The sequence below is a fragment of the Cervus canadensis genome, chromosome 5, assembly GCF_019320065.1.
Source record: "Cervus canadensis isolate Bull #8, Minnesota chromosome 5, ASM1932006v1, whole genome shotgun sequence".
NCBI lineage: Eukaryota > Metazoa > Chordata > Mammalia > Artiodactyla > Cervidae > Cervus > Cervus canadensis.
The window spans coordinates 13020276-13030710 of record NC_057390.1 but is presented as its reverse complement, the minus strand read 5'-3'; the positions used below and the strand labels follow the sequence as shown (position 1 = coordinate 13030710).

Genomic DNA, 10435 nt, shown 5'->3' with positions numbered 1-10435 from the left:
ATGTCCCGTATATATTTTTTTTGAGGATTTTTCTTCACTCTTTTTTATTTCTGTTCTTTGAACTGCATAATCTTTACTGCTTATCTTCAAGTTTGCTGATTATTTCTTCTGTGAGTTCAGATCTACTCTTGAGAATTTCAAGTAAGTTTTTCTTTTCAGTTATTGTATTTTTCAATTTCAGGATTTTCATTTCTTTTTAATAATTGCTCTTTTTTGATATTCCTTTTTTGATGAAACATTGGCATACTTACTTTCACTTTTTAGTATGGCTTCCTTTAGTTCTTTGAAGATACTGATAACTGCTTTGAAATCTTGGTTTGTTCTATCTGATATGTGTCCTTTCACAGACAATTTCTGTTGTATGCTTTTTTACCCTACTTTTTGTTTCTTTGTACGTCTCACAATTTTTTGTTGAGAACTGGACTTCTAAAGTAATATATTGTAGCAACTCTGGATACTGATTTTCTCACCCCTTCCCTGGTGGCTCAGATGGTAAAGAATCTGCCTGCAGGGGTTTGGATCCCGAGTCTGCGGTGCGGTCAGGAGCGGTGGCGGTTGGCGTCCAAGTGGTTTATTGTGGCGCTTGAGGCTACAAGCCCAAGTATCTTCAGCTCAAGAAGTTAGAAGATGAGTTCCCTAGCCGTCTGGACATCTGCGGCGAGGGGACTCCCCAGGTCACTGGCTTCTTTGAAGTGTTCATAGCAGGAAAGCTGGTTCACTCCAAGAAGGGAGGCGATGGCTATGTGGACACAGAGAGCAAGTTTCTGAAGCTGGTGGCCGCCATCAAAGCTGCTTTGGCTCAGGCCTGATGTGCCCTGAAGGCAAAGACCAGTAACTGTGGCCCAGCCCCTCCCAACTTTTAGGCTCCATTAATTGTCAGCTTATTGCTCTATTTGTTGCTCTAGGACATACATTACTCTAGGGTCTGATTCAATTAAACCTGGGTGCCTTTGTGGAGGTAGTTTTTAAAAGCTAGTCTTTGAGGTTTGTTCTGACCCCATGAGGGCTCTTCTCGGCTTTCTTTTTCCCTGGTTCTCTCTGGTAAACTAGGTGGCCTACAGCTTGTTTTAAATTGCTTACCACCCAAATCTCCATTGCATTCAGAGCACTCTTAAGTTTGAATGTCCCCATGTTCTGTTTCAAATAAAGTTCGTGATTTTTTTTTTTTTTTGGCTGCACTGTGCCACTTGCCAGATCTTAGTTCCAACCAGGGATGGAACTCATGCCCCCTGCTGTGGAAGCACGGAGCCCTAACCACTGGACAGCCAGGGAAGTCAATGACTTAAGGGAAGAGCTTCAGAGTTCTCAGTTTTTGTGGACTGACTGGGCATAATCTCTGAGTCTCTGTTGTAGAACTGAGGGCAAGGACAGTGGTTCATCTCCTAGAATAACATCTGGCTTCATGTGCAGGATTCTGGGCAGTGGTGGTAGCCTTTCATTCTGTCGATGGACATTTAGGTTACCTGCAATTCTCTCCCAACACAGAACATCTGCCCCATGAGCATGCAGGCTGGAACAAAGAGATCAATATTCTTAGCCTGCCACGCCTGAAGTCAAGCCTTTGTCCCATCAGTGAGAGCCGGGTGGAGGAAGGGTGCCCCAATCTCTTGGCTACACTCACCAGGAATTTAGCCTCCACCACTTCAAGCAGAGAAAGGAAGCACTGGTGAGATGCTGGCAGCCTGCTTCTTTCAGTGAGATATCTTATATCTCAACTGGGAACTGAGAGGAAAAGGAGACTCATTCTCTTGGCCTTGCCCACCTGGATCAGAGCTTCAGGCATTGCTCTGAGATGGGTGGAGAGGAGAGAATGAGCAGGTTGCTGCTTAAGTGCCACAGACTCTCACTGTTCTTGCTGAGATTGAGTAGATTTTCTTGAATAAGTTTCTTCATTTGCTGTATGCCCTTAGGAAAATGTCAGAGACTTTGACAATTGGTTTGTAAAATAATCTTCACCGATTATGTAGGACAGTGGGTCAACAGAATGCCCCACCCCAGAAGTGACAGCCAGGCACAGAGATTGGAGATAAACCCATTCCAGCCCTCAGCAGTCCAAGAGACACTGGAATTCTATGTTAGATCCCTTCTGGGATCATTCAAATTAGGCAGGATGCTCAGGTGCTAGCCTGATTAAATCATCTCCCTGGTACTGAAAGCTTCATGTAACCTCCAGTCTCTGAGACATGCAGTGGATAGGTGAGAACACCAAATCAGCTACAGTTTTGCTGATTCTTTGGAACTGCTTTGAGACTGAAGCAAAGGATTCATTCAGATTTGGCCCATTCCTTGAGAGTACTTGGGAGAACAGATAAGACAGTGGCTACACAACTTGGAAATCTGCTGAAGAGACATGACCTGCTCTCTGGAGTTCCTGTCCTGCATAGACTCCATCTCCACCCCACAATGTGATAGGCACTCAGATTCCTGCTTTTCTCTAAATCTGGTCTCAAGATGCAGGCATTCTCTCTCCTGCCTCTAAGGACATGTCTTTCAGGCTTCCTTTCTCCCCCTGATGGGAGTGTTTACCCCCACAACTACAACTGGATACTCAGGGTGCGTGCTAAGTCGCTTCAGTCATGTCCGGCTCTTTGCGACTTCATGCGCTGTAGCCCGCCAGGCTCCTCCGTCCATGGAATTATTCAGGCAAGAATACTGGAGTGGGTTTCCATGCCCTCCTCCAGGGGATCTTCCTGATCTAAGGATCGAACTTGCATCTCTTACGTCTCCTGCATTGCAGGCAGATTCTTTACCGCTGGGCCACCGGGAAGCCCAGATATCCAGGGTGCTGATCTCAAGGTCGGTCAGTCCTCTTTCCTATGCCATTACCACCACAGCCAGAAACCAGACCTGCCACTTGAGGACTTCAGCTCCTTGCAGCCACGATCCCCTGTCCTACCACTATCCTCAGATGATGCACTAGCTCAGCCAGATCACAGTGACAGCGTCAGCCTCCCCTGCCCTTGCCCACGTGAGTGTGCCCCCACTCGAACCAGCCCGTCCTGGCTCTCAGAGCACACCCACCCCTCAGGAACCGGTCCCAAGGTCCTCTGGGGCTTCACAGTGCCCCGGCCCACACAGCTCCTTTCAGGGACAACCCCCACTGCTCTCAATTATTTGTTCCTATGGAGAATTTAACCTCGGGAACTTTTTAGTAGTCAGGCTTCAGTTTAAAGGGACAGAAACAGTCTGAAATAGCCTAAGCTTCAAAAGGATCCTGGAGTGGCTTACAGAACAATGAGGAGCGGGCCTTGGGGATGGGACCAGGGTGTGGAGACAACAGGCTCTGAGGTCCTGCCTCCATTTCTATCTGGGTTTGCCTCCTCGCTCAGCCTTCCATCTCTCTTACCTAGGGCTGTAAAAACCAGCTGTTCAGGAGCCATACCCCTTACCAGCCCCTTCCAGAGAGAAGTCAACTCTCCCTGGGCATATTCTGCCATCTGCCCTCCCCGTGGTCTGCCCAGCCGTATGACTCTAGCTCTGGCCAAGGGGTCTTTAGGTGGAAAGATCCTCTTCTCCCATCTCCCTGCCTACCTCTGTGATCTTCTTTCCTTAGAGGTGGAAAGACATCCTCTTCTCCCATCTCCCTGCCTACCTCTGTGATCTTCTTTCCTTAGAGGTGGAAAGACATCCTCTTCTCCCATCTCCCTGCCTACCTCTGTGATCTTCTTTCCTTAGAGGTGGAAAGACATCCTCTTCTCCCATCTCCCTGCCTACCTCTGTGATCTTCTTTCCTTCTTGCCTCCTAAGGAAGAGGACTGAGGCTGGAATGCCTCAAAGTCCTTCTCACCCTGGCTGCATGTGATGACTGCCTAGAGAATTTCACAAGATACCCACCGCTCAGGCTAGAAACTCGATCAATCAGTTGACTGTTGAACAATGTGGGGCTCGATCCTCACACAACATAGTTGGCCTTGCATAAAAGTGGTTCTTTTGTATCTGTATCTCGTTTACAAATTCAACCAACCAGGGACTATGTAACATTTAGTATTGAAAAATATGTGAGTAATGAAACCGCACAGCTCAAACTCGTGTTGTTCAAGGGTCAACCTGTAATTTGAATCACTAGGTGTAAGTCCTCTGCACTGGTGTTTCCCCCCAGGTGACTCTAATGTACAGTCAGGGTTGCAGCTACTGTATAGAGGCCGAAGGTGAAGATAAAGAGGATTTACTTGAAGAGGTCTTGAGATACACCCTCCGACCCTCCACACACATAAGGTCCTACTGCCATTGTTAGAATCCTGATACTCCAAAAGCAACAGTTCCAAAGAATCCTTCAGTTTCCAGGAAATCCTCAAAATTTGTCCTTGCAAAGCATTGTCACTTTAATCTTAATTTGAAGTCAGTTGCTAAGGCCCCACCAGAGGCAAATTTCCAGTAGGATTTGCTGGTTTTTAAGGTGCTCTGGAGGGGTGCTAACTCCTTCCAGCCACTGGGATTGGAAGGCAAGTGGGTTACCAAAGGAGGTTTCCCCGGAAAGGGGGAGAGGTGCTTCTGGGTGGAGAATTGCATTTTTGCTGCTCCCTGCTCCCTGTCACTGTGGTCTTAAGAGACCCTCCTTTGTCCATCATAGACTTTTCCAGGGGCAACACTAAAAAGTCAGGCACAGAGGGGAGACAGCCGTTAGAAGTGGGCAGTGTGGTCAGATAAGCGTAGAGTTGACTCTGGGGTCTCAGGCACCCTCTGATAGGCCTGGGGTGTTTCCCCTGAGAAAGGGTGAGAATGTGGTTGAATCAGTAACATGCAACACTGTTTCAAGCAACATTTGTTGCTTGGCTACTTGGCCAAAGTCATGAGACTGATTTACAGTGTACCTGTTTCACTGCAGGTGGAAGTAGAAAGGAATATAAAACGTTACTGGAGGGCATTTTGGAAATATCTATCAACGGCTTAAAAATGTTCATTTCCTTTCACCTAGTAATTCTACTTCCGGGAATCCATCCTGAGAAAACAACCAGAGAGGAGCCGTTTTGTTTTCTGCATCGCAAGTGAAACGGCAGCGCATCCATTATGATGCTGGGCTATGGTTGCGTCATAATTCACGTTCAGTATGTGGACTGACAACGGAAGCTAGCTCATTGTATAAGGCTGAATGAAAAGAGGCAGCAACACGTATAGTATATGCATACACATAGCGAAATAGATCATGATTTCTGTAGGTAATGGGGTTTTATTTTTAATATCTTCATTGCCCTTCTGTTTTGTTTTGTTACAATCAGCACTTATTAATTTTATAATCAGAAACAAAAGCTACTCGTCTTTCCGTGTGGGGTCTTGAGATGACGAGTCTCCGAGATGCGTGGGCCGTGGGGTGGGGTAACCGACTGGTCGGTGACCCGGCTAGGGAGGCGCCCCGGCCCGGCCCCTCCACCACGACCCTAATCCGGGAGCGCCCGCCGGCCTCCGCCCGTAGCGCCAGCTGGCACTTCAGCAAGTGGGCGGCGGCGCCCATCAGCAAGCGGCGGTACCTCTCCGGGGACGTACACCTGCAGCTGGTGAAGGCGGGCTCAACCACCCGCAAAGAGTCGGCGGTCCGGCGTCACAGGTGGGCCCGGGCGTGGGTGTGCGGGCTCGGGGCGGGGCGGTGAGGGCTCAGGCCGGGCCGGGCTGACCTCCCAAGAGGTGCCCGGGGGGCCCTGCCGCCCGTCGCGCCCTGGGCCGGCCTCTAGGCTCACGTGCACCTTCCTTCCCGCGCCGGCTCCAGTTCCAAGAGTCTAGCGGAGGAGTGGAACCAGAGGGCGATGGGAGAAAGCTACTACGAGCTGTTCGCGGCCTCATTGGGCAACCTGGAATGGTTGCGGTTCTGTCTAAATCAGCACCCTGGCGAAATCGTGGCCGATGACAAGGTAAGGCCTTGGAGCGCAGGGGCAGGAACCGGAGTCCTCTCCACCCTACAGAGAGCTCTGCACCCAGTGGTTACCTGGCAAGTCCAGCTTCTGGGTGGACGGTTCTAATTCAGCTTCCTACCGTCTGGAGGGCAACTTTGGGGGAGCGAGTTAAGGGCATGGGAAAGGGGAACGTGAGATTCCAGGGGGCACAGAGGAGAGGCGAGGGTAACCCCAAGAAACCCTCTCTAGGTTAGGTTGTGGGACCCGGGGCCCAGTCCTGTTCAGCCACTTCCTGTCTTCTCTGGCCCCCGCAGGGTTTCACTGCCATCCACTTTGCAGCCCAGAGCGGCAAGCTTGCATGCCTGCAGGTCTTGGTGGAGGAGTACAAGTTCCCCGTAAACCTGCCCACTAACAACGGCCAGACACCTCTGCACCTTGTCATCCATGCTGACAACAAGACCGTGGCCCTCCCCTGCATTCACTATCTGATTAAGCAAGGGGCGGCCCTCAACATGTGAGTCCAGCCTGTGTGGGGAGAGGGGCTGGCAGGCTGGGCAGATAAGTGCCCCACTTCCAGGCAGGGAGATTCAAAGAGGAGAGGGAGAGGAGCTGTGGGGTGCCAGGACTCAGTTCCCACATGAAGCAGTCACGTGGTAGTGGCTGAGAGGCTTTGAAAGAGGGCAGACCTACTTCATGTCCCCATTTTGCTACCTGCCATGAGACAGAAAAACCTCAGGCAAGTCACTCAATCCTAAGTCTCAGTGCTCTGGTTCCCAAGCCTGTCTGTATACTGGAATCACCTGGGGAGCTTCAAAAATACCAATGCCTGTGTTTCAATCCAAAGGAGTCTGTCATTTAATTGGCCTGGGATGTGGCCCGGGCTTTGAAGGCGCAAAAGAGTCCCAGCTGTTTCTCATTTGCAGCACAGTTTAGGAACTACTGCCTCAGTGTCTTCAACTGAAATTTGGGTGGATGACAATGCCTATCACATGAGACTACTGTGATAATTGAGAAAGTGAATGGACAGCTTAGAGGACACTGCATTCATTCAAAATACTTATCCAGCATCTAACGTGCTGAGCACTGGGTCAGAGTTGAGGAATATGGTGAATATAACAGCCATGGTCCTTGCCCTCCTAAAGCTGACATACTAATGTAGGAGTGGCCAGTCAACTAGCAAACCAATGAACAAAATGACAGTCTGGTAAGCAGTTATGAAGGGTAATGCAGCTGTGAGTAAAGGGGACAAGGAGAAGACCTATTTGGGAATGGGCAGTTACCTCTAAGGAGAGGATTGAAAGGAGCCGGCCAGGTGAAGAGCCAGGGAGAATTATTCCAGGCAGAGGTGCAAAGGCCATGTTGGGAGAGAATGGGGCAAGGTCAGAAGACAAAGTTGGGGAGGAAGAGGGCCCATGGCCAAGCGTGGGGAAGGGGGAGGAGGCCTGGGTGGTTAAAGAGATGAGATTCATGGTCTCTGCACTCCAGCCAACCCAGCTCTCCTTTTGGTAGGTCCTCATGGTCACATACTCCATAATCAGACTTTTGGTGTTCATTTAGTCCAAACCCTCCTTCAACAGTTGAAACTGAGGTACAGAGGGAAGGGACATGCCAGGGTCACCCAGTGGACTGGTGGCACAGCAGGCCTGGGAGCTGGTTTGCCCACCTATCTGATGCCCTTCATCCTTCCTTTCTCCCCTCTTCTCCCTGGCGGGGTCCTCCACAGTCAGACGTGCAATGGCTCCACACCTCTGCATCTGGCAGCCCGCGAGGGCCTGCTGAGCTGTGTCAAAGTCCTGGTGCAGAAAGGTGCCAACGTCCATGCACAAGATGCCACCGGCTGCAAGCCCATTGACTACTGCAAAATATGGAACCACCGAGTCTGTGCCCGGTGAGGGTGTGAGAACCACCCCCATCTGCCACCCTTCCCCAGGGCCCTCACCCAAGGATGAGTCTGCAGGGGGGATCCCCTCTCCAAGATGCTATTCCTGGGGTTCTCCACAGGGCCTCACCCCTGGGGTTTAGCATTACCTTGAGGTCCTAGCCCTTCAGCAGGAAGGTGGTGATCACTTTCGTCTCTCACAACCAGGGAAGTAGTTAACCAGACGGGGGATGGCCCATCTTGCTCACCTCATCTCCAGCAGCTCCCCCTACCCTCACCAGGCCCTCAGCAGCAGCCAGTCTTCCCAGCCCAGGGTGAAGCTGAAGGGATGACACACCCCCGCCTTGGCACCAGGTTCTTGAAAGATGCCATGTGGAAACGGGACAAGAAGGACTTTGCCCATGAGATGACGAAACTGAAGAGGCTCAGGGACCAGCTGGCCCTCATGGAGGAGGACTACCTCGCTGAGTACCAAGTAAGGGGTAGGGCGGGCAGGGGTGCTGGGCATCAGCTGTGATCCAGGTGTGTGAGCATGACTCCCGTGTGTGGTTGGTTAGAAGAGTGGCTAGAAGTGGTCCCATCCAGAAAGAGCCTCCCCGCCGTCTGAGGAGGGAGCTCCAGGAGGGTGCCAGAGGGATAATGCTGAAGAGTCTATAGAGGTGGGCAGCAGTTGGCTATATGAACCATCAGGGAAGAGCTGACCTGGGAGAAGGAACAGACAGCCCGTGGAGAGGCATGGGGGACCATGAGAGCATGGTATATGTCAAGAAGTACAAATTCAGAACAGACAAGGAATCAGATGTGAGCTGGAGACTGACAAGCTAGAGACTCGGCAGGGCCCCAGATCAATGTCAGACCTTGACTGGGGCAGAAAAGGAGAGTAAAGGATTTTAATGCGAGGTATAGCTGCATAGAATGCAAGAACCAGGAAACTCCAAAAGAAGATGCTGGGACTCCTAAGTGGATCCAGGGGTGGGGAGGGCTTTGGGGCTGGCAAAATCTGGTATTTCAGCTCTGTTCCAGCTGCATTCCTCTCATTTTCCCTGTCATACCCCCTGTTGGTCCACCCAGCTCTCAGTCACGTGTGTATCCAGAGGAGGCAAAGCCCATCTGTTCCTGTGTCTCTAAGATTTCCCCTCATCTCTTATTGGCCTCAATTGGATCACCTGTGCATTCTTGTTCCAATCCCTAGAGCTCAAGGAAAGCCATGTGCTGACCGACTGAAGTCTGGGGCAAGGCTGATGGAATTATGATGATTGGCTTAGCCTAATCAGGGGGGCCTACCTCTGGAGCTGGGTCAGTCTCCAAACCACCTGACCGCTTAGCAACAGTCTGGGAACTGAGACGGGGATGGAGGAAGGGGTGGTTCTGTGACAAGCTGAAGGTTCAGCTCTAGTGGAAGGAAGGACAGACATCATCACCATCCAGTCTGGAGCACCAGCCAACTGTCTCCCTCCCTACCCTGACTGCTCAAGGCCTCCACTTCCAAGAAGCCTGCTCAGATTCGCTCCATCCAGTTGCTGGCCTTCCAGACTTCTCTGTTCTCTCCTTCCAGGGTCAAGGATAAGTTTGCACCACTCATTTGCCTTCCCCCCCCGCCCCCCCATCAAACCAGAAACTTTTAAGGCAGGCTGGGAACTCCTTTATGGGGGGTGCAGGAGTTTCCCCCATTAAGACTCAAGCTTTTCCATAGGGCAGGGATCGGGTCTCCCCTCTCAAGCTGGAGACCTCACCTAGGGCAGAGGCCGAGTCTCCATCTGACTGGAGGTCTCCCTTGTGGGAAAGGCTCTGTCGCACGAGCCAGGGGCCCCTCCAGGCAGTGTTTTCCTCATCAGAACAAGGCTTCCACAGGGCAGGGGTTTCTCTCATCAGACTCTGGGCTCGCAAAGGGCAGGAAGGTATCTGCTCAACTAGACCTGGGGTTTCCAGGGCTACAGCCACAGGGCCTGCTTTCACAGAAGCACAGGGGGAGCAGCTGTCCAGATGTATCTTGTGCCTTCTGATGTTGCAGAAGGAGCACCAAATTCTGAGAGAAGCTGACTTCAAGAAGTGGCTCCATCGCAAGTTGCTACTCCAAGACCAGTCCCTAATACCCAGCGTTCAGCGAGAGCCCCGTGCTCCGCCCCGGGCCACGGCCCTCTCCAAGACCTGCAAGGACGGGGTACTGTGGCCTCCCACGACCTTCCACCCCTCCCCGGAGGCGCGCCTGCAACAGATACAGCAGCCCAATCTGCCCTTGCTGATGCCTGTGCCCACCTATAAGCCGCCCACCATCAGGCGGCCCAAGGTGTGGAATCTTAGCAGCAACCCCGCCAGGTCCCCCACCGCCCAGATCAGCTACCCACAGGGTGTCCGCCTGGGTGTGCATCCCGACCCCCGGCCAGAGCGTGACTTCCGCTGCTTCGTGGAGGTGAGGTCCGACGGGCACGGTGGCGCGCACCTGCGCACGGTGGCCGGACGCCATGTGGAGCCTGTGCCCCGGCTGCCTTTTGAAGTGGTAATCCGCGAGCTGTACCCTTCGGTGCGGCCCTACAGAATGAAGGTGCCCCAGGGCTTCTGCTCTGTCACTATGGGAGAGGTGCCCCGGAAGCGGCACTTGGGTGACAGCAGCTTCTGGACCGACACGCTGAGCATGAACCTGCGAGAGACATTCGACGAAGCCTTCCTGGCGGCTGTTCAAGCCCATCAAGGACTCCCCGCTCTGCCTTCCCCTAAATCACCCGTCCCTTAA

The 10435-nt window shown here is 52.0% G+C and overlaps 1 protein-coding gene and 1 pseudogene across 2 annotated transcripts; both read left to right on the top strand.

The window, feature by feature from the left end:
• Positions 1-874, top strand: LOC122441462 (annotated as a pseudogene). Its single transcript, XR_006269371.1, has 2 exons — positions 1-7; positions 490-874. The product of XR_006269371.1 is annotated as a selenoprotein W-like (transcript).
• A 4402-nt stretch (positions 875-5276) lies between these two features.
• Positions 5277-10435, top strand: ANKRD53 (ankyrin repeat domain 53). Its single transcript, XM_043468065.1, has 6 exons — positions 5277-5558; positions 5667-5843; positions 6140-6339; positions 7549-7713; positions 8059-8179; positions 9716-10435. The coding sequence occupies exons 1-6, from the start codon at positions 5277-5279 to the stop codon at positions 10433-10435; spliced, it is 1665 nt and encodes a 554-aa protein (XP_043324000.1).

Excerpts from the sequence above, each read along its gene's own strand:
- ANKRD53 (XM_043468065.1), top strand. The coding sequence starts at position 5,277 with ATGACGAGTCTCCGAGATGCGTGGGCCGTGGGGTGGGGTAACCGACTG. Across the intron at positions 5,559-5,666 it reads ACAGGTGGGCCCGGGCGTGG|GCTCACGTGCACCTTCCTTC; the intron begins GTGTGCGGGCTC and ends GCCGGCCTCTAG. Across the intron at positions 5,844-6,139 it reads AAATCGTGGCCGATGACAAG|GGTTTCACTGCCATCCACTT; the intron begins GTAAGGCCTTGG and ends TGGCCCCCGCAG.